A 24,176-nucleotide genomic window follows, 5' to 3' on the forward strand; every position below is an offset into this window, starting at 1 on the left:
CATTTTCACTTTGTTCTGGCTAAGTCTTGGTAGGTGGTGTACTTCCAAGTATTGGTTGATTTCTTTCATATTTTCATATTTCTGAGAGTACAGTTTCTTGTAATATTCGTTAAAGAATTTTGAATTTCTGAGGAGTCTGTTGTTATTTCATCTTTACCATTTCTGATTGATGAAATTAGAGATTTTACTCTTTTTTTCCTGGTTAGGTTGGCCAAAGGTTTATCTATTTTATTGACCTTTTCAAAAAACCAACTTTTGGATTTGTTGATCTGTTGTATAATTCTTTTGTTTTCAATTTCATTTAATTCTGCTCTGGTTTTGGTTATTTATTTTCTTCTGCTGGGTTTGGGGTTGGAATGTTCTTCCTTCTCCACTTGCTCGAGATGTCCCATTAAGTTATTAACTTCCTCTCTTTTCGTTTTCTTGAGGAAGGCTTGCAGTGCTATCAATTTTCCTCTTAGGACTGCCTTTGCAGTATCCCAGAGGTTCTGATAATTCGTGTCTTCATTGTTGTTTTGTTCCAAAAATTTTGTGATTTCCTTCTTAATCTCGTCTATAACCTGTCTATCCTTCAGCATAAGGTTGTTTAGTTTCCATGTTTTTGTATGGGTATGCATAGATTCCTGTTGTTATTGAGTTCAACTTTTATTCCATGATGGTCTGAGAAGATGCAAGGAATAATTTCTATTTTTTAAAATTTGCTGAGGTAGAGTGTAGCCTAGGATGTGGTCGATTCTGGAGTATGTTCCATGGGCAGATGAGAAGAATGTGTATTCAGTTTTGTTGGAATGAAATGTTCTGTACATGTCTATTAAGTCCAGATGTTGAATGGTTAAGTTTAAATCTAAGATTTCTTTGCTTAGCTTCTTTTTGAAGGATCTATCCAGCACTACTGAAGGGGTGTTAAAATCTCCAACTACTATGGAACTGGAGGAAATCAAGTTGCTCATGTCTGTTAGAGTTTCTCTTATAAATTGAGGTGTGTTCTGGTTGGGTGCATAAATATTAATAATTGAAATCTCATCATATTGAGTATTACCTTTAATAAATATGAAGTGTCCATCCTTATCCTTCCTTATTTTGGTTGGTTTAAAGCCTATTGCGTATGCGAATAGGATTGCAACACCTGCTTTTTTCTGCTTTCCATTTGCCTGGAGTATAGATGACCATCCCTTCACCTTGAGTCTATATTTGTCTTTTAATGTAAGGTGAGATTCTTGTATGCAGCAGATATCTGGCTTGAGTTTTCGTATCCAGTCAGCCAATCTGTGCCTCTTTATTTTTTTTTATTATTAAGTCATAGCTGTGTACATTAATGCGATCATGGGGCACCATACACTGGTTTTATAGACCGTTTGACACATTTTCATCACAATGGTCAACATAGCCTTCCTGGCATTTTCTTAGTTATTGTGTTAAGACATTTACCTTCTTCATTTACTAAGTTTCACATCCTGTGCCTCTTTAGAGGACAATTGAAACCATTCACATTAATTGAGAATATTGATAAGCCTTTCGAGAGTCTGGTGGACATTTTTAATCCTTTTGTGACTGTGGAAGTTGGAATTTGATCAAAATTTTCTGGGTGGGTTTACTTTTTTTTTTCCATGTAATTTTTTTTTTTTTTATTGTTGAATCATAGCTGTGTACATTAGTGCAATCAAGGGGTACAATGTGCTGGTTTCATACAATCTGAAATATTCTCATCAAACTGTTCAACATTGCCTTCATGGCATTTTCTTAGTTATTGTATGTAGACATTTGTATTCTGCCTTTAGTAAGTTTCATCTGTACCCATTCTAAGATGCACTATAGGTGTGGCCTGGGTGGGTTTACTTTTGTGGTGGGGGATTATGCTGGTCTTTATGGAGGATAGGTGTGAGAGTATCCTGGAGAGCTGGTTTAGTTGTGGCAAATTTCTTCAAAATGTGAATGTCATTAAAGTATTTAATTTCTCCATCATAAATGAAACTCAGTTTAGCTGGGTACAGGATCCTGGGTTGAAAGTTATCTTGTTTTAGGAGATTAAAAGTTGATGACCATCCTCTTCTAGCTTGAAAGGTTTCAGCAGAGAGATCTGCAGTTATTCTAATATTCTTTCCCTTGTAGGTAATGGTTTTCTTTTGTCTGGCTGCTTTCAGAATTTTCTCCTTCGTATTAACTTTAGTGAAGTTGATTATGATGTGTCTGGGGGATATCTTATTCGGATTGAGTCATGCTGGAGTTCTAAAACTGTCTGCTATCTGAATTTCAGAATCTCTTGGCATGCTGGAAAGTTCTCTTTCATAATCTCATGGAGAAGAGACTCTATGCCTTGTGAAGCCACTTCATCGCTTTCAGGGATCCCTATAAGACAAATATTGGTTTTCTTTGAATTATCTCAGAGCTCTCTGAGAAAGTGATCTGTTATTGCTCTCCATTTCTCTTCCTCTTTGAGGGTTTAGGAGCATTCAAAAGCTTTGTCTTTGATGTCAGAAATCCTTTTTTCTTCATGCTCCATTCTGTTACTGAGGGATTCTACTCTGTTGCTCAGATCTTTGAGGGCTGCAACATCTTGTCTCAATGTGTCAAAATTTTTCGTCATTTGGTCTTTGAATTCATTGAATTCTTGAGCCATCCTTTGGGTTACTGCTTAGAATTCTAATTTGATCTTATTTGCTATCCAGATTCTGAATTCGAGTTCTGACATCTCAGCTATTTGTTTGTGCGTGGGATCTTGTGCTGTGTCTGCCCCATTGTTCCTTGGGGGAGTTGATCTACTCTGATTATTCATGCTGCCAGAGTTTTTCCTTTGATTTCGTCTCATGATTGTTTTTCATCTTGCCTCTGGCCTTCCTCAGATTTGGGGTGGTGTCTCTCAGAGATTAGACCCTGTGGGGATCACTCTATTGTTGCTGGATCTTTGTAGGGAGTGACCCTGTGTAGCTCTTCTGTGGCTGCCCCAGCCAGGGAGTTCTGTTGGGGGAGCAGCTCCGGAGCATGACACCCCCAGATCCAGCAACGGGGTGGGGGGTGGTTTACACGATTCTGAGAGTGCCTGGCGCCCAGTGACTTTGGCACAGAGGGCCCAAGGCTCAAGCAGTCTCTGGCCAGGAGCAGAGGCAGGGAGGGCTCCAGAGGTCATGCAGCTACCAGAGTCCCTGGCCAGATGAGCAGGCAGTGTGGAGGCAGGGAGGGTCCAGGCGGGAGGACGTGGAGTTGCTCAGCTCCCGGAGTTCCTGGTGAGGGCGTGGGGAGGCCCGGGGGTGGGTTAGTGGGTCAGTGCGTCTCAGCGCAGCTCTCACCCAGGTTAGGCAGGCGCAGCTCCTTCGGAGGTCCAGGACGGTGCAGATGGCAGGTCCCCAGGCTCCTCAGAGGTCCTGGAGGGTGCTGATTGCGGGTCGCTGCGCAGCTGTATTTTGTGTAACTGAAAAATCTATGTACTGTTACTAAAAAATTTTTTTCTGCCCGTGTGAACTCTTGACTCCTTAAATAACATGCATTAACTATGGAATCGTTATTAATTAAATCCAATAATTAAGCACTTTCATCTGTACATAAATAGTAGAAAAAGACGCCTGAGATACGAGAGCTCTCTGAGCATCGTGTAAAATGCTAGGGAATCTCCAGGGTAAATCGTTCTTAATCTAGATAATGCCCTCAAAAAAGAGTCTCTTGATTTTAGGGTTCTTGGTTCTTGGTTCACCTTGTTTGTGTAAACAGTACCATACTTGTCCTTGTCCTTGCACTTTCAATTAAATATGACAAATGAGCTGTATTGAACTTGGCTTGTTTGAGTACTTTGTTTCAGACAATTGCTCTTCCTCTTTTGACCACAGAGGGGAGTATAGGGATTATTTAAAAGTGTATAATGTTACCTCATACAAGATTTGTTACACAAAGTATTGGCAGGGTCATTTCAGGACAGATTTTCCTAGATGAAACTGATTCTGCACTAAATGTTTGATAAAAAAAAATAAAACGGAAACCCAAGCCTCTTTCAATTATTTTATACAGGTTTCCTTTATTACATCATCTAACAATAGAAGCAAAAACATCTACCTGAAAAGCAAGTTAACTTCCAAGATATTTAGTAGTCTAATTTTATCTTTTAATGCCATAATGAGGAGACATATGAAATAATTTTGTTTGGCCAAGGGAGAAAACATGCGAGTATACTATGTTTGGTAAGATTCAGATGTGAAATGACGGTATTTTTCATGTTGAATACTCTCATAATTGAGTTTGTGGGGTTTTAGGTATGGTTTCCTAGGGCATACCTAGGATACTAGGGCAAAAGGGTTTATTTTAAATAATCTTGTTTTATTTGCAGAATAAAATTTGCTAATTCATTTACATTTGAAGGAAATTAAATATTTAAAAGGTTTTTCTTTAGTTTAATAATCTTGTGTCATAGTTTATTGCTTCTGAATATTTAACATATGCCTATGTAACACTGTATATTGCTGATTGGTAACAAACATATTTTGTTACCAGTAACCATACTTTTCTCATTTTTTAATGAAAATAGGAGTTTAATTTTTTTTTAAATAATGTAGTTAAACTATTATGACAGTAAAATTACAAAACTGACTTCTTAGAAATATATTACATCTCATTCATAAATTCAGTTGTTTTCAAAGATTCTTTTTACTAATCTGCTTTTAATGTTAATTTAAACATTATCCTATTTTTTATTTTTTTGTCTCTAAAGCTAATATTAAATATGCTTCCGTTCACCTTCAAAGGAATTCATATTGGTATTTGTTTTTTTTAAGGTTGCCTTTTGGACCCTCGCATTTATCCTTTCTCATCCCAACATCCACAAGGCCATTATGGAAGGCATGGCTTCTGTGTTTGGCACGGCAGGTACTGAGCCTGAATTAAGTTACATTAAAAGACACATCTAATAATGGATGTTTGTTACACGTTGGCAAAACTAAATACCTGTGATTTTATACAAATTCGACATAATGCAAAGTTCAATATAATTTGCTATGTTTCCAAACATAAATTCATCAGGTAGAATCCTAGAATATAATTACTGTCAAAGATTTTAGAAATCATCTAGTACAATTCTCCTATTTTCCAAATGATGAAGTAAGTGCTGTAGGGATTGTGATTTGCCTGACTTTCCTGCTTAAATATGTATGGTGTTTTTTCTTCTAATGTCTTGGCCCCTCCCCTCAGTTGAGCTACAAGTCTACAGTTTTGGAATTCAGGATTTTCAGATTTTATAAAAGTAATGTAGCGAATATTTCAGATGTCATATAACAGCCCTTATGGGAGTATGGAGGTCAGGTAAGTTTTGCCACCAAAGAATTATTAAAAAACAAACAAACAAATGAACAAATCCTGACAGTTGTTGGGAACTGCAGATAGTGATTGTTGTCTTCAACTTTCAGTCCAGTTTTGGGCTCTTCATTCATCATGTGTTTTTAAAAGCAGCAATGAGTTCAAATGGAAAGGGCTCAACTACTTGTTCCATAAGCATAAATTGATCTGTTTGGGAAATAGATTTTGAAAAACCTTAATATGTCAAATTATATATTCTAATCTAAAAATAGTAAGAAATGATTAGGTTTTCTTGAAAGGAAACAATATGATACTAGGGCAAAAGGTAAAATAAGATGCCAGAGAGCGGTTGTCCCACTGTTCCTCGATTGCTGAAAATGTTTTATTTGGAGTTTCTTCTTTATTTTGAATTGGTTCTTACTAAGTTAAACCAAAAAGAAAATTAGCTTTACCAACATAAATATCTACAGCCTTGGGTGTGAATCAGCAGATGCTGGACCAGAGAAATGGTGAATGTTGGAATCATCAAGTGTCAACAGTGCTAACAGGTTAGATTCTAGAAATACACTGGTCCATGAGAAAAAGCCACTCACCTTTATGGAGCTTGCATAGAGAAAAGGGAAATGCACATGCCCACAGGTGTATGAATAGGAAAAGGTGATGTGTCCTTTACTGTCATGTGTTCTCTTTCACTGTTTCCTTTCTAGAGTCTTTAATTCATGGTCTTTAGGAAACAAAAGGGTGGATATGGGGATGGTAGGCATAATGTGAGATTCCTCTCCAATCAAAAGGCCACAGCAGAAGTGTAGCATTAATCTAAATTTCTACACCCTTGTGGTGTAGAAAGACAAAACCTTATCTCTTTTTATGTATTCTTGTTTATTTTCAAAACTTGTTCTCTTCTGATAGGAAAACACTCTGTCAAATAGTACCAGTAGAATAGCTGAATTACATGGATGTTTTCAGTCAATAAGATACCATTGCAGAATTGAAAACCATTTATAAAAAAAAAATCAAATATTTTTTACCAGGCTTATGCAGAAACTATTTAGAGCAATCCATGCATAAGATGTAGTAGCAGCTTAGAAATTTAGATGTTGTGCGAGCAGACCACTGATCAATCTTTAGAGGTTGATACTTTAGAGATATCCATGTGTCCTTACACAGGATCCTGTCAAAGAAAGAACATTAACATGTATTGTGTTACTCGGGGTTCTCCAGAGAAATAGAACCAATAGGGTGTAAAAAAAAAAGTGAGAGCAAGAGCTAAAAAGAGACTAATTATAAGGAATTAGCTGGTGTGATTTTGGAGGCTGGGAAGTCCCACAGTTTGCTATCTCTGCAGGCCCTGGATGAATTAGATGATTCCCACTTACATTGGAAAGGGCAATCTACTGAGTCCACCAATTCAAATCCTAGTCTCTTATCCAGAAACACCCTTGCGGAGACTGGCTGGGTAACCCACAGCCAGTCAAATTGACACGAAATAAACTATCACAGTGGGTGTCATCCAATCCATCCATTGAGCTTTTTTCCTCTGGAGAATGCTGAATAAATATTCCCTTCCCATTGTGCAGTACAGTTCCCTACTCAGGCTACTGTAGAAATGCTAATCTCAACTGGAATTACCTTCACAGACACACTCAGAGATAACGTTATGCCCAAATATCAGGGCATTCCCTTATCCAATCAAATTAAACATGTATGGAATAGTAATCTAGTTCCTTACCACAGTTTTCCATTCTGTGCTCTTATCTATTGCAAGGTCACCATTTTTTTCTTGGGGCCGCTGGGAAATTCCAAAAATATAACTCTCAGGCCTCAACACTCCTACAGTTCATCCCAAATACTTTGCCCAATTTTCTTATAAGAAAAGTCTCAGGATAAAAATGACTACTGAATATTTGGGTAAGGAAAAAGTGGGACTCAGTACCACTTTTCTGAAAGCAGTTGGTTCTTTAACGGCTTTCATAGCTGCCCCTCACCCTGTTGTTGTCTGTCTATTTCCATTGAAGTTGGAACTTCTTTAAGGTTTCCTTGCTAAGATGCTAACTTAGCTCCTGGGTGGGTGTGGTTTTCAGCATTCTAATTCCTCTAACTGATCCTGTCTACCTTCTGTCTTCTAGTTTTTCCTCAGTCTTTGTTGTCTGTTTCTTCCCTTTCTTATTTTCTAGCCCTGCTATGCTTTTATTCTTTAAAATTTCTCTTTTTGTTTTAATGGGACATTGAGACAGAAGGAAGGTAGAAGTTTGTTTTCAGCCTGCCAGCTTGAACCCTAAATCTGTACGTATGTAACAGGCATCCTTTTTTTTTAATTTTTGCGTTTCTACATAACTTATGTATGATAAAATTCACCTCTTTGAAGTATAAAATGTAGTACTTTTTAGTATATTTGTAAGATTGTGCAACCATCAACACTATTAGTTCCAGAACCTTTCATCACCCCAAAAGGAAATCCCATTCCCATTAGGAGTGACTGTCTGTTTCCCTCTACTCTCAGCCTTTGGCCACCACTAATCTACTCACTGTTTTTGCACATTTGCCTTTTCTAGACATTTCACATAAATGGAAACATATAATATGTGGTCTTTTGTTTCATTCTTCTTTCACTAACCATAATGTTTTATTTTATAATATGATGTTTTGTATGAATTGATTTTCAGGTGTTGTACTATTTATTCTTCCTCTCCTGGGATAAATCCTACCTACTCACAGTGTATAATCCTCTTTGTACATTGCTCAGTTCAGTTTGCTGGTATTTTGTTCAGGAATTTTGCACCTATACGAATAAGGAATATTGGCCTATAGTTTTCTTTTTGTGTCTTTGCCTGGTTTGGGGATCAAGATAATTCTGGCTTTAAAGAACAAGTTTGGAAGTATTCTCTCCTGTTTTTTGGAAAAGTGTGTTGAAGGATTGATGTTATTTCTTTAAACATGGTAGAATTCACCAGTGAAGAAATCTGATCAAGAGAATTTCCTTTGAGAAGTTTTTTTATTCATTCATTCTTTGGTTTGTTACAGGTCTATTTAGATTATCAATTTCTTCTTGAGTCAGTTTTGTTTGTCTTTTAGTCATATTGTTGCAGGAAGAGGAGGCCCAGTGGAGAGAAAGAGCACCCAAACACCATGTTTATAAGAGGAAGGGTTTTATTTCAGCCAGCAGAGCAAACGGCATAGAAGATTTCAAAATGGCCTCACTCCCCATCTGGCTCCATCTTCTCCTTTGTATCCCCAGTCAAAAAATTCTGGCCCACGGGTAACTTTCTCATTCATCAGTTTGAATCAAGCTGGAGAAGCTGGCTCTGCCTTTTACAGAATCATGGGCTCTCACCAAAGTGGAAGCAAGCTTCAGCCTCCAAGTCCCAGGAAGTTAAGTTTTTACAAATTCCTAAGAGCTGAGTCACCACGAGAAAGACCTCGCAGGTGCATTCTTAGGCTCTCCTTGAGAAAACCTCTGTTCTCCTAGACCTCACCCTTCCCAGGTACCCAGTCTCCATATAGTCTTTTTTAGGAATTTGTCTATTTCATTTGGGTTATCTAATTTGTTAGCATACAATTGTTAGTATTTCCCACAAACCTTTTTATGTCTGTAAGGTCATTAGGAAAGCATATGTTTCATTCCTGATTTTACTAATTTGAGTCCTCTTTTATTTTTCTTTGTCGTTGAAGCTAAATATTTTTGAATTGTATTTTCAAAGAAGTACTTGTTATCTATTGTTGGTTTTGCTTGATTTATTATTTCTACTGATTTTTTTATTCTTTAGTTCTGCTCTAATCTTTATTTGCAATTTTTTTCTCTTTATTGATATTCTATATTTAGCTCTTTAGACATGCTTTCCATAGTTCTTCGAACATATTAAATTTATCTGATTTAAAGTCTTTGTTAGTTAAGTCCAGCATCTGGGTTTCTTCAGACAGTTTCTATTGATTCCTTTTTTCCCCTGTGAATGGTCTATACAGATGGTCCCTAACTTAACAATGGTTTTGAGTTATGATTTTCTAACTTTATAATGGTGTGAAAGTGATGAGCTTTCAATACTGTGGTTTCTTATTTCATATCTTATTTCATGTTTCTTATAATATGTTGTTGTATTCATTTGCCAACTGGAAAAAAGACTCAGACGGACCCCACTTCAGGTATAAATCAGATGGTGATTTATTACACCTGCGCAGGCGGGTCACCGCCCAAAGGGCAAACGGCCTCGAAGAGAAAAGCAGGCTGTTTTTTATACCATTTTTGTGCTGTTGTGGCAAGCCAAGCAAAAACAGAAGCAGAAGGTGGTGATTGGTTAGCTCAGAGGGTACCTCGGGGCGGGAGTACAGTCAGGGGGGCTGGTTGACTCAGGGGGTTGGATCGTGGCAGCTAGCATGAGGACAAACTTGGCTTGGGAAATTTTGCTTGAGTAAGCTTTCCACCATTGTTTAGCCATTGCAAGGGGCTGGGGTCTGTTCTACCATTGTTTTGTCTGTTGCTAATAGTTTTGGGGAACTCAGGGAACTTCCTTGTCCTGAAACCTGTTCCTTGTCCTGAAACCTGTTCTCAAGGAGGGGGTTCATGCGGGGGACTAAGACTGAAACAAGTTGAGACAAACTTGGGTCTTTTAGGGGGCCGCTCTTTATCACAATGTCTTGTAATTTTTTGTAGAAAACTGTACATTTAGAAAAATATGATATGGGAACTCTTCAAATTAGATTCTTCCCCTTCCTCAGGGTTTGTTGTTGCTGTACTTTTTATTATTTGATTGTTTAGTAACTTTCCTTAACTAATTCTGTAATATTTGCACTTTTTTTTTTTTTATAGAGACAGAGTTTCACTTTATGGCCCTCGGTAGAGTGCCATGGCATCATACAGCTCACAGCAACCTCCAACTCCTGGGCTTAAGCGATTCTCTTGCCTCAGCCTCCCGAGTAGCTGGGACTATAGGCACCTGCCACAACGCCCGGCTATTTTTTTTTTTTTTGGTTGCAGTTCAGCCGGGGCTGGGTTTGAACCCACCAACCTCGGTATATGGGGCCGGCGCCTTACCAACTGAGCCACAGGCGCCACCCATATTTGCACTCTTTATCATGGATGGGCACAGATGCCTATGCTCAGTTTAATGGTCAGCTAATAAATGGACAGAGATTTCTTTACACGAAGAATTTATAAGTTTCTCCTTTACCAAGGGGCCTCCTTTGTGTATGTGGGGACATACCTTCAACATTCAACCAGGTGGTTGACTATTCTGCCTTAACTTTCATTTCCTACTTGTGCAGAGCATCCAGGTTGACTAATAGGTAACAGTTCAGGGCTTTATTATATTTTTCTTGAGTATGAGTACAGCCTAGGACAATTACAGCCTTCTACAGTCCTAAGAATACACAGGACCTTTTCAAACCCACTGTGAACATCGCATTCCCTAGCCTTTCATTTTAATCTTTCTGATTTGCCTATTTGACCAAAAACAACCTCCTGCCTCAGGTAGCTGCAAAGTTAAATAGTTGTCTTTATAGGTTTTCAACAACACCCCTGGGGGAAAGGATTTTCACACTGAGTGAGCTCTGACTCAAGTCAGCTAAAGACAGTTTTGCAAATATGGTCTTCTAGAGAACAGTTAAGCTTGTTAGATAATGAGAATTTTCTAGGAATGATGTTTTGAAAAAGTTCCAACCCAAAAGGCCCTACCTACCAACTACTGTGCTGCTGATTTTGACCGTGGTTCAACACTACTGGTTTTTGTGGGAGTGCAGGTGTCATTTTGATACGCTGATTTCCTCTCCTTTGGATTTCTAGCCAGCAATGGGTCATACGGTAGTTTTTTCAGTTTTTTGAGGTTACCACGGGGCTTAGAAAAAAACATTCTATAACCAATTTTATTAAACATATGGAAACTCTTTTTAGAAATAAAGAGAAATCTGAAAGAGATTCTACACTTTAACTCCAACCTCCCCCTGCTTCCTAAGTTTTTGTTGTTTCTATCTACATCCTTTTATACTCTCTCTCAAAAAGTTGTAGTAGTTATTTTTAACAGTTTACATTTTAGTATTTCTAACCACAATATACATGCTTTATGCACTATAATTACAGCAGTAGAGTATTCTGTATTTGTGTACTTACAGTTATTGTGAGTTGTATACCTTCAGATGATTCCTTACTGTTCATTAATATCCTTTTCTTTGAGATAGAAGAACTCCTTTTTAGCATTTCTTGGAGGACAGATCTGATGTTGATGCAGTCCCTCAGCTTTTGTTTGTCTGGGGAAGTATTTTTCCTTCACATTTAAAAGATATTTTTTCAGGTTACAGTATTGTAGGGTTAAGGGTTTTTTCCTTCAGGACTTCAAATATGTCAAGCCGCTCTCTCCTGGCCTATAAGGTTTTGACTGAAAAGGGTGCTGCCAAATGTTATCAGAGGACCTTTATATGCTACTTCCTCTTTTTTTTTTCTTCTTGTTTCCCTTAAGACCTTGTCTTTATCCATGATTTTTTGGAGCTTGATTATTAAATGCCTTGGAGTAGTCTTGTTCGAGTTAAATCTGCCTGGTGTTCTGAGACCTCCAACCTGAATGTTGATAACACTCTCTAGATTTGGACAGTTTTCTTTTATTATTTCTTTGAATAAACCTTCTTCTTCCGTCTCTCTATCTCCTCTTTAAGGCTAATAACTCTTAGATTTTCCCTTTCCAGACTATTTTCTAGACCTTGTAGATGAGCTTCATTCTTTTTCTTTTTTTCTCTTCCGATTCTATTTTCAAATAGCCTGTCAATTAAGCTCACTGATTCTTCTGCTTAGTCAATCCTGCTGTTGATAGACTCTTGTGCATTTCTCAGTTTGTCAAGAAAGAATTAAGCTGTAGAATTTCTACATTTTTTAATATATCAGTTTCATTGTTAAATTTCTCTGATAGGCTTCTGAATGCCTTCTCTGTGTTGTCTTGAAGTTCATTAAGTTTCTTTGGGACAGCTGTTTTGACTGTTTTTGTCTGAAAGGTCACCTATCTTTGTCATTCTGGGATTGGTCACTGGGATCTTATTTAGTTCATTGGGTGAGGTCATGTTTTCCTGGATGTTTCTGATGCATATGGATATTCATCAATGTCTGGGCATTGAAGAGTTAGGGATTTATTTCATTCTTTGCAGTCTGGGTTTGTTTGTACTTAGCCTTCTTGAAAAGTCTTTTCAGATATTCAAAAAGAATTCTGTGCTGTCATTTTTGTTATCTATATCTTTGGTCACTACAGCCATATTAGTACTAGGGATGCGCCAACCCCAATAATGCTGTGACTCTTAGATACCTGGTTATTCCACCTTAGGTGACTGAAATAAAGATATAGGAGAATTCCTTGGATTACTCACTCTCTTTCCTCCCTCTCTGTGCTGGCCTGTTGGAGTTGGTGAAGGAGTGATGTGGATACACCCTCCCTCATGACCACCAGTGCCAGGTCACACCTGAAGCCAGCCCAGTCTCTCCCAAAGCCTGTAGTGACTGTTGCTTGGCTACCCCTGATGTTTATTCAAAGCTCTAGGTCTCTTCAGTCAGCAGATGGTGAATTCTGCCAGAACTAAGTCCTTCCTGTCAGGGCAGAATGTTTCTTTTTGGCCTAGGGAGGGTCCAGAAATGCCATCCAGGAACTAATGCCTGGACTACAGGAGTCTGCTTGGTACTTTATTTTACTGGGGGCTGAGCTGGTACTTAGGTTGTAAAACAAAGTCCTCAGAACTTTTCTCTTTTTTTTCCCCATGTGGAAGAAGACTCTCCCTGAGCCACACTGCCTATAGTTCGGGAGGGATGCCAAAGGCACTGGATTTGCCACTGTGGCTGGTATCTCATTGGGTCACCTGCACCCCAAGTCTGCTGGCTCCAAGGCCGCATAGCTGTAGGAATTTCCCAAGGACTCTGATCTTTGTGGCTCAACTGCCTTATGAATTTATTCCAGGCTCCAGGATGATTTTTGTCACCTGGTGGTGGGGCTAGCTGGCACTCAGGTTTGGAGGCAGAGGGGTTCCCTCTGGGCAGGCTAGTCTAAATACTCCCCTCATGAGTACTGGCAGTCTGCCCTGTGCTGTGTTCCACTGTGTCAATGTACAGCCCCATAACCTCTTCACTCTCCCTCCCCCAACACACAGATTCTCTTTCCTCTAGGCCTGTTAGGGCAGCACTCCCACAAATGGAGGGGGTATGTAGGCAACGCAAGATTGTGTTTTCTGCCCACTTAGGTGCCTCTTTTCTTGACACAGTGTTAAACCCAGGAAGTAAGATCACTCACCTGATTTCCAGTTCTTCTGAAGGTGCTTGCTAGTGTGGATAGTTGTTGAGTTTGGTGTTCATGCAGAAAGATCACCCCCCTAGGTGTGTGTGGCACCATCTTGCTCCCCACTTTCTCCTCTTATGGAGCTAGTGCCTGCTCCTTCCTGGTTTCCTGGCTTTCCTACTAGTTCCTGGCTTTCAGACTTCCCCTTCCTCCTACCTTCACTTCTGCAGATGTTTCCAGTGTAAAAAGTCCAGCGCACATTGATTACAGTAGAAAATCTGGGTAGATGTGTCTTCCCTTCCTCATCTGACCCCCTCACACCACCACTGGGGAATATGACCCGTCTTTCCTTTGGCTCCATTTATTTTTCCTAATATGTACACTTTGTCACTTTTTCCCTTACATTGATCAGGTTATTCTTTCTATATTTTATTAGCAATATTTGTTAGAGACAAACAGCAGAACCTAACACTAGGTGATTTAGTGAAAGAGAAAAGTATATATGTATGAAATAATTTATTAAATGTTTATGCGGTAGTTCACAGAAATTCTAGGAGGGTTGGAAAACAAGGGTTGGCGGGACTTATTCTCCAAATCAGGCTGCAGACCTGGTCTGGCCAGCACAACCCTGCCACTCATGCCAAGCACATCGTGGCCCCTGGCATAGGATGCTGAATGACACTGTGTCCCTGGAAACTTCATCCTGCAAAAACTGCAGTGGCTGCCAAAGAAGATTTTTTAGTCTCCATTTCTTTTTTCTTTTTTTATTGTTGGGGATTCATTGAGGGTACAATAAGCCAGTTATACTGATTGCAATTGTTAGGTAAAGTCCCTCTTGCAATCATGTCTTGCCCCCATAAAGTGTGACACACACCAAGGCCCCACCCCCCTCCCTCCATCCCTAGTCTCCATTTCTTTATTTCTCTAACTCTTGATTCAAAGTCTGAGGGTTGGTAGATGTGATTGGTAAAGTCATATTTCCATGGTAATGTCTCAGCTTCAAGGGAGGCAAGGAAAACAACAGTCTGACGTTTTTCTGCTCCGTGATGATGGGCAAGCTTCTGTGGAACCCACGGTTCAGATTTCACATAGCCAAAAACTGACATGTGTCAATGTGTCTATGTAAATAATGTAATACATACTTTTATATATGTTTGTGAGCATAATATGAGTGTTTATTATGTTATTATATACATATATTTTTATAAACATACATTTTATATGTAACTATGTATCCTTTTATAAATATAAATATGTATGTCTGTGTGTATACACACACACATGCTCCTTGTCTGTTCTCAGGTGAGGTGACCTTTGCTTGCAGACTCCACGAAAGCAGACTAAGTACAGTTGTATTTCCCTGTATTTCTTGTGATACTTTAGCTCATATAAACTCTTGACAATTTTAAAAAACAGTGCAGAAGTTAACTGGAACACCTGTGTGCTGGCTAAAAACCAATGGTCATCCTTTTTATTTTGTTTATTTAAAAATTCCCACACTCATAGTTCAATCAAATTTTGTTTCATATGTTTTGATAAAGAGAGATATGTTTTTTTCTTACTTTCTTCCTACTCCTACAGGGTTTTTTATCTATTCTTCTCAGTATTGTGAATATTATTGCATACACAGAGGTGAAGAACAAAATTTTTTACTTTAATATTAACTCGGTTTTAGGGCATATATAATTTTATTTATTTAAATATTTACATTTACATTTCATTAACCTACCATATGGTTTACTTTTTTATTTTGGTCAAAACATAGGAGTACAGGGTGGCATCTGTGGCTCAGTCGGTAGGACGCGGGCCCCATATACCGAGTGGCGAGTTCAAACCTGGCCCTGGCCAAACTGCAACCAAAAAATAGCTGGGCGTTGTGGCGGGCCCCTGTAGTCCCAGCTACTCAGGAGGCTGAGGCAAGAGAATCGCCTAAGCCCAGGAGTTGGAGGTTGCTGTGAGCTGTGATGCCACAGCACTCTACCGAGGGCAACAAAGTAAGACTCTGTCTCTACAAAAAAAAAAAAAAAAAAAAAAAAACCCGTAGGAGTACATACTTAGATGTATTTTGTTTTCTTAGCTTTATTGTGCTTTTGTTTTCAAAATAACTATCAGAGTAATACTGGATCATGAAAGATTAATCAACAGCATAAATACTTATATTCATGGACAACTGATCAAAAGCAATCTGAAGCACTAACGTTTAGGTCCCATATAGACTGTATTGTAATGCAATTTTCATTTCTAACTCAGAGCTCCACCTTAAGAATCTACCCATCAGCAGGGGCCCAGTCTATCTTAAAAATAAGCAAAAAGCAAGTAAATAAAAATGAACTTGAATTGAACTGGTTGCATTTGGCCTATTTCCACCTATTTCTTTTAACATAGGGTAGCATTCACAAGCACATTTTTTTGCTGGTTAGTTTTACTTTGCATTTCTTTAAGGAAGAAATTAATAAACTTTTTTTTGTTAATTTACAAGGAACAGGATTGATTAATAGAAATATGTCTGCACAGAAATGATGTCTATCTTATATAAATGTTGTGATTTGTGCATCAAAAAATGTATATGCAGACTTTTCAGTGGTTTACAGAGTCAGGAATAGGATTCATCATATTCAATGCTGTCGCTGATTGTGTGACTTTGTATAAAAGAGAAACCTTACTCAGAGCCAGTCAATAATTTTTTTTGATACCACTGTGTTTTAATTTAGAAGCAATCTCTACTGGGGACATACTGACACTGTAAGGTGGCCAGCATTTTTTGCATGGTGACAGTGAGTCAGATGGCTACATCCTATACACTGGCGAAGAAAGATTCCGAATCTGTTCATGATTATAAATAAGTATAAAAATTAACAAAGTGATAAATGAGGATGGGATCCTATGGTGAGGTTCTGGGTAAACTCCTTATCTGCTTTATTTTAATCAGTTCATTAGTTTTATGGCACTTAAAATTTTCCTATCTTCTTGAAACCTTATATATTGTTGTTGCTTACCCATATTATATATGACTTGTATTCAGTTTCCTTCCACTTGGATGTGTCTCAATATCATCTTGCCAACCAATAACAACATTCTTGGAGGGCTCCATCATGGCATATTATAGACCTAATTCCCTTCAACTAACTTAAGAGGCTCACTCTTATTACCCCTCTCCAGCCTGCCAAGGAAAATGGTTGATAGCCAAAGTTGTATCCATGATAGATTCTTGGCCCTTTGTGCAGTATGTTGCTCAAAATAACGAAGAACGAGATCAGGTAACAAAGCCAAGAACACTCCACTGGACTTATGAACAGTAGGAAGTTATTTTATTTAAAAAAAAAAAAAAAACTTCTCTCCACTCCCATTGGTAGCCTGGCAATATGAATCTATTGGAGATTTTGGAGGTTACAGCATGTCATAAAGGAGATTTCTCACATAGCTTCATTTTCCTTTGTTAATCTTGCTTTTAGAATCCTAGAATGGACCCAGGAAACAGTAAATTAAGAAGAAGCTTCTCACAAACTACTTATTGTTCATCAGCCTTGAAGCCCCAATGTAGGTGACCTAAGAAAGTATTTATAAGTGCAGTTTCATCTGAAACTATTTTTTTCTCCCCAAATGTATCATTTTGTTAATCTTCTTTTTCTCTTGGCCTTAAAGAACAGAGTGGTGTCATTTTAGAACTCACAAGTTACGACTTTCCAGTCCACTAATGCAGCCATAAAGTCCAGGGTAAGACTTGCCTGTCTGAGATGCTGCCCACGAGGGATTTCCCAGGAGGCTAAGTTTCTTCCACCATTTTCTGCCTTTAATCCCTGGAGTCTGTCTGGCATATGATACCTTAGCTCAGGAGATTTTGTGTAAAGTCATTCTCTCCTTTTTTATTGCCTAGATCCCACAGCTGAAAAGAGATACTTCTGATAGGTGTTGATTATTTGATATCCCTGTTCAAATTTACAAGCTTGGAGATAGGTCATGGTCTGGAGCGTGTCATTTTATTAAGTCTTTCACTATCTTATTTCAGTGCAGCACTGCTGATCAGCTTTACTTATTCTCTACATTTTTCATTTAGACACAATTCTCTTTTTCAGAGATTAATTCAGGCTTTAGATAACTTTTTTTCTGCTAAGGTTAAAAAGTCTTAAAGTTGGGCTGACATCTCTCCAGAAAACACAAAGCAAAAATTTAGAATCAGTGCACCAACTTTACACGTAAGGAGTATTTCTAGATCCAAACGTATTGTACATCTTATTATCTACCCACTGTTGTCCTGTTCAGGCAACATTCTTTTCCTTTTATTTATTATGGATTGACCTATGTCCTTTATTGAAAATATGTCAGAATTTTGAAGCGGGTTCCATTTTGTCTTCTAGTAGATAAGAGAAACCGATTATCTCTTTTTTAATATGTGAGAAAAATACTTGTGAAGGTAATACAAGATAGTACTTTCTTCAGAGGAATCTTATATGGTTGGCTTGGTACAGCGGCATTGAACTTCTTTTGAAGTAGAATGGGATTTGGGATATTTTTGTTTGAGCACACAGGGATCGATGGAAGAGGGTGTGGCGAATCAGTCTTTCAATTCTCCTTATCTTTCATCAGATTGTAATAACCTGTTCTACGCAGCATTTGTGTCCTTCATTATCTTTTTCAGTCCGTTGTTATCGCTGCCTCTTTCATGTTGGGTCTGCTGTTAGGAATCTCAAACTAAAACCGCTGAGCCGGGTCTCCTTCCACGAAGTTCGTGCTTATTATTTTTCGATAGAAATAGGTGTCTTTGATAGAAAAAGCTTATCCTACATCTTTCAGACGCCAAAAACCCATGTGTACTTCTACAATGTCAGAACTAGAGCTGGAAGTCCAGAAGTGAACGAGGTGCTGGAAGAAGGTGGTGGTTAGCAGGGCAGCGTGGAAGGAGACGTGTCATGCCAGGCTCTTGCTATGATCCCTACACTCCCAGGGTCCATGTGCCCACAGTTTACAGACAGACTCAAAGCTCAGGCTTTGCTTTTCCTAGTCTCTATTCACCACAAATACTGTAAGCTGCTTTTCAAGCCTTCCTTCCCATTTTATGTCTCTCCTTCCTATTCATTTAACTGATATTTCTCTGGCATAAAGAAAACAGGCTGGGACAGGGCATACATGGAGAAAGCTATAGTATTTTATAAAATATATATATATATTTTATATTTTAAAGAGTTTAATTGAAAACTTGAGTAAAAATGCTTTATAGAGTGGAATAGCAGCTGTTTTGATTTTTTTCCACATTATAAATCTGAAATGCAGGATTTTGTGGTAGTTAGTAATATAGATTCTAGGGTCAGAATGCCTGCCTTTGAACCCCGGCACCAAGGCAAATTGACTGTGAGCAAGTTAAACTCTTGATTGTTCAATTTCTTCAACTGCAAAATGAGAATGATAATAGTTACCTCACAAGGATAAACGAGCTATTTTTACGTTATTCTTTGTGTGTATGCAGCACTTAGAATAATGCCTGGCTCATGGTTAACATTATAAGGATTAGTTTAGCAAAATTTAAAAATATAACACAGATGGAGATAATGGGAGGAAACGTTCGCATGTCAAGTCTTTGAACATTCATGATAGTGATGGGATGTGCTCTGGGAATTTATTCCTACTCGGTCATTTATGAGAAGCTCCTTTCTTCTGAATTACCTAAGGCTAAAGACAATTCAACCCAGATATCATTCAATTTTATTTTTACTCTGATCCTGTAGGAAAGTTTCTTCTTTTTTTTAATTAATATTAAATCATAGCTGTGTAAAAAACATATATATATTTTTAAAAAACAACCTAAATAAATAAAAAAGCGTTGCCTCATTTCTGGATGGGAGGATTTCATATCATTAAAATGCCAACTCTTTTCAAATTACTATCATTTATATAATTATAATGAGAATTCCAATGGGGCTTTTTGTTGGGGGGGACATTACCTAAATGATTTAAAACTTTGTACAAAAGAACAGTTGTGAACATAAGTAAAAATTATTAGAAATATAGATTAGTAAAGCTAGATTTGCCATAATAAAAGCTAAATTTTAATAAGATATCAAAGCTCATTATAAGGCTTTTATAATACACAATTGGTGCATGAAACATAATTGGCCCACATGACCTTTGTTTGTTTACGTTTTGTCAATAAAAATCAAATTCATAATCTGTTCTGTCAAAACTAAAAAGAATTATAGGAAAGATAGCTATTTTTCTACTCTGTTTCATTATCTTGAGGCAGAATTTTCCAGACTATCTACATTTACATTGAACTAATACTCCAGGAACCTCCAGTGACTGGAGAGGCTCTGCCTATAAAGAATTTACAGGGAACAGCAGTGAACTGAGAGACAATTAAGTTCATAGCCACCACCCACCTCATATTCTTTCTTCTGCTCTCACCCTCTCTTCCTTAAATTATCTGTAATTTGACTTAGTTTCTTTCTCCTAGATGTTGTATCTTACAGAACATGGAAAGTAATGTGTATGTACGATAAGAAAAGTGTTTCGTAAGAAAGAAAACCCAAATAGTATAGCATCTTTTCTCTGTTAAACATTTGGAAGAATATTGATTTTCATATTGATTGTTTTTCTTTTTCTTTTTGAGACATGCTCATGCTCCTTTATCCAGGCTGCAGTGCCGTGATACAGTCATAGCTCCCTGCAGCCTCAAACTCCTGGGCTCAGGGATCCTGCTACCCCAGCTTCTTGAGTGGCTGAGACTACAGGGGCATGCCATTATACGCAGCTAATTTTTCTTCTTATTTTTTTTTTTAATAGAGACAGAGTCTCATTATGTTACTCAGGCTGGCCTTGAAGTCCTAGCTTCAAGCCACTGCACCTAGCCTTGAATTTTTAGAGCGTCTGCCAGCACAGTAAGCTTACAATTTGCTTGCAATGATAGCAGAAGCCTGTGTTTCAGGACAGCTGGAAATCTCTCGTCTTTTACGTACATATCCTCACCTCTGCGGGTGCCCTGAGTGGACCTTTCCTCATATTCAAGAGGTTTCTGTGAGCTGTCTGAATGAGGCAACAAGACATAACTAATCTCCAAGGATCATTCCACTCTTTTTAATTAATCTATTTTTTTTTCTTTTTGGTGTTAGGAAGATCTCATTTACTCCTCAGTTATTTTAGGTGTTTGATGAATTCCCATTCTCTGTCTCCAACTGATATAAATCTTGTCAACCCCTCCTATATGCAGAAAAATATCAACAGGAGGAAGGACAAGAGAACGACAAAAGCAAGGAAGTAGTCAAGCAAAAAAGAGGAGAAGGGGAAGGACTGGGAGCTTGGAAGACTGTCTTTAGGTAGCCTGGATTTCTACAAAAAGTTCAACTCTCCTCCCCCAAGCAAAGCCTGGTTTTATTCCTCAGGACTCACCTCTCAGAGACCTCTCCATTGCTTTGTCCCTTTTTTAAAAGCAAAGACTCCCCTCCCTTCTTCCTGCCTTTAACATCTACTCTATACATTCATTTAAACCTGATTTTTCCTATTTAAAGACATTTGGTTGTGGTGTGCTCTGCACCCCACTGAGAGGACTGGGATCTGGTCGTGCAGCTCGCGCCAGCTGGGGAAGGTCCAGCCTCAAGCACAGTCAACAACATTAGGGAAAGCCTGTATCTTCACAGAAAAATTAAGTTCCTGATAATTTTTCCCTTGTTTAACCAATTTAGTTCTATGACCCAATACGCTCACGAATGATACCATCATTTCTTCTCTTCCTGTCACTGCTACCCTTTTTCTCAATTCTCTACAACCTTGTTATAGGCATTTCTCTCCCTACCTCTTAGTCCTCAGGAATAGAGGGAAATTAATGTTTGGAGAGGGAAGAAGGCATTCAGGGTCTCTGTCCAACATTTAAAATTAATTTTCCCTTCTAACAATGAAAGAGCGGTATCACAATATTTCTCTTCAAAATTGAAAGAATAGTTATAAAAATGGGTTTATTGTTTTCCTTATTGGGGAAAGAGGTCAACAAATATCCATCTCACTAAAAATCCTCGCAAATCTGTGACCAGCCCATTCTTCCTACCTGTAAATAACTGTTAAAGAGTTATTTAACGTACACAACCTATTTGAATGGTGCTGTCTCCTTCAGAGTCCTCTACTGGAGATGTGCTAACCTTTCTCAGCGAATATAGATTTCTTCTGAAAAGAAAAGTCATTTTGTAAATGTAAGAGGATATTTCTGAAATAGATATATAATTGTTTAAAGTGGAATTCTTGAACATATATTGAAGTTTAAAAAATTCCTGAAATGAAGGGAAAGATAGAAGATTCTCCTTCCCTCCCAAATAGTGTACATTTTTATCTGCTGTTTTTCTTTAGCTTTGTTCTCTAAAAGCTGTTTTTTGTTTTGTTTTTCCTAGAAGCTTATCTTTAGGTCTCTGGGTGAGTAAATGAACCAGAATTGGAAGTGGTTTTGTGCACCTCTTCTCTGGCAGCAGTTGATATCATTGCTTTATTATTTTTATAGAAGTCGTAGAAAAGCTCCATTTTGTCAAAGCTATTACATAGTTTTCTGAAATGACAGTCTAAAATACACTCTAACTTTCTATTATTTCATTTTTTACTTTTCAAGTAGATCGTGATTATAAAATCCAGAAAGTAAACTTCCTGGCTAAATTTTGGTACTAACCAATGCTAAAGGTTATTAGATCAGAGTCTGGTTTTGTTTTTCCCCAAATGTTATATGTTTTTATCCCAGGTTCATTTCCCTTCATGTGCACTGTGACCTTTAGCACACACTTCAACTTTAAATATTTCGAACAAGCTGTTCTATGCATATAGAAGGTAACCTCTCTGAAGGAAAGCTCACCTCCCGACGCAGAAAAGCAAGCACAACTGAGCAAACACGTCCACCTTTCCAAAGCCGAGAGCTGGTGGGCTGTGGAGGGATGTACTCTGAATTTCCACAGGACTGTGTTATTTGCTTTTCTTCGTCTTTCCACATGTCTCTGGGCAGTATTGACAGCTGTCTTTCATCTGTGGGGAAGCACAGGGGCTTCCTCCATGTTCAGCCCTACTTTGCAACCCCACCTTCTGATTCAGTCTCCTTGATGTCTCCCGAGGTCTGCGACTCAGCAAATGCCTAATTGCCCTGCTCCCTGTCAAAGCATGGGTTATTTGCCCCAAGTTGTTAGTTAAATATGTAATGTTACTTAAACTATAGAAACCATTTTTAACGTATCTTTTCTTGCTATGTCTGTCTGCGTGGAAATAGGCGTGTATGTACGTGTCTGTCGGCGTGGATGGACGGGCGTTGATGTTTGTGTATAAGGAGAGGGAGCTTGAGATATTAAGGAACCAGAGGAGCCATCCCTCAAGGGAGGACTTCCTTCAGTGATTCGGTTTGACTCATGCTTCTTTTTGTAGGTTCAAGAAATCCTACTTTTATGATTAATTTTGGAATTTAAGTTTCCTTTCTGCCTGGGTGACTCCTACCCAGCCTTCCAGGCTTAGTTGAAATTTCAGCCTGAGGCCAGAGGGGTGAAATCCACTGACACCTGAATCCTCTCCCGTGAAACTTGTATTATAGATATTTATATCCAGATACTGATCTGTGTCCTTGTGTCCACGCTCCTTTGAGGGAGTGGCTGTATCTTTGTCCTTCCGTTTTTTCCTTTGGGAAAGCAGTGTGGCATGGTAGCAGGGGTGAGGGCTTTCAGGGTAGACAGATTCAGGTTTGAAGGCTGCTCTGACACTTGCAAGCTCATCTCCTGTCTCAGGCTCCAGTAGCTGGCAGGTAGCTATGAGGAATAAAGGTGGCAATCCAAAATATTTATGATATTAGATGGTCAGTAAATTACTTAGTGTTAATTTTCTTCCTGTCTCTTAGAGTACCTATGCTTGAGCTAGTGCATAACAGATGTGTAGCAAATTCATACTGAATGAATTAATGGCTGAGATAATAAAATATTACTAACAAATATCACTTGTAGTTACTGCTTTGTAATGTTTATTATCATGAATGTTTCATCCACAAACTATATGTAATATTTTAGAAACAGTTTTGCTGTTTTCGAATACAATAAGCATCCTTGCCTTTTATCTGGTTTTAAGTATCCTAAGGTTTGTTTTACTGTATTTATGCCAAGAGTTAAACAGATGGTTTTTGAATTTTAGCCCAAGTCGCCCATAGTTTTTTTCCCGGTCTGTGTTCTGTACTGGTCCCCGACTCCATTAGGCTATAGCCCTTTTCATAATTACCTTGGAATCCTTCCAAGTGAAGCCTTCTAATTTTAGAGTCAGAATGCTGGAGGAACAAACCACAGATGTGCATTGAAATATGTACAGTATGGGTACCGAGCTATTTCTAAGAGTCATAATAAAAAGGTCTTTTACCCTAAATATGTTGTTTGAAAGCTCAATGTATCTCCTTTTCCTTTGTCTCATCCAAGAATACTACTTTATTTTTCCCACATCACACTGGGATTTTAGAAACTAAAGATATTTTATCAAAACATGTATTTTCCTAGTAGAGTTTGTATCTCTTAACATTTATGGATCGTAAGTTTAAATATTTTCAACTCAAAACAAGTTTTTGTTTCTATATTATACAATGCTTTTTTTTTTTTGCACTTTATAATTCAGTTAGTCTAATAAGAAAACTTAATAGAAAACTTTTTGTTCCCTAAAGAAGGTCAGAAACATCACCATTATTAGAATCCAAAC

The 24,176-nt window shown here is 38.1% G+C and overlaps 1 protein-coding gene across 1 annotated transcript in view; it reads left to right on the plus strand.

Annotated features, from left to right (window-relative positions):
• Window positions 1-24,176, plus strand: part of LOC128594928 (24-hydroxycholesterol 7-alpha-hydroxylase) — an 89,721-nt gene that overhangs the window by 19,399 nt on the left and 46,146 nt on the right. Inside the window, exon 7 of the mRNA XM_053603841.1 lies at window positions 4,758-4,848. Within this exon, the coding sequence (XP_053459816.1) occupies window positions 4,758-4,848 (91 nt within the window). The remainder of the gene's footprint in view (window positions 1-4,757; window positions 4,849-24,176) is intronic.

Source organism: Nycticebus coucang, chromosome 9, assembly GCF_027406575.1.
Source record: "Nycticebus coucang isolate mNycCou1 chromosome 9, mNycCou1.pri, whole genome shotgun sequence".
In the NCBI taxonomy this organism is placed as follows: Eukaryota; Metazoa; Chordata; class Mammalia; order Primates; family Lorisidae; genus Nycticebus; species Nycticebus coucang.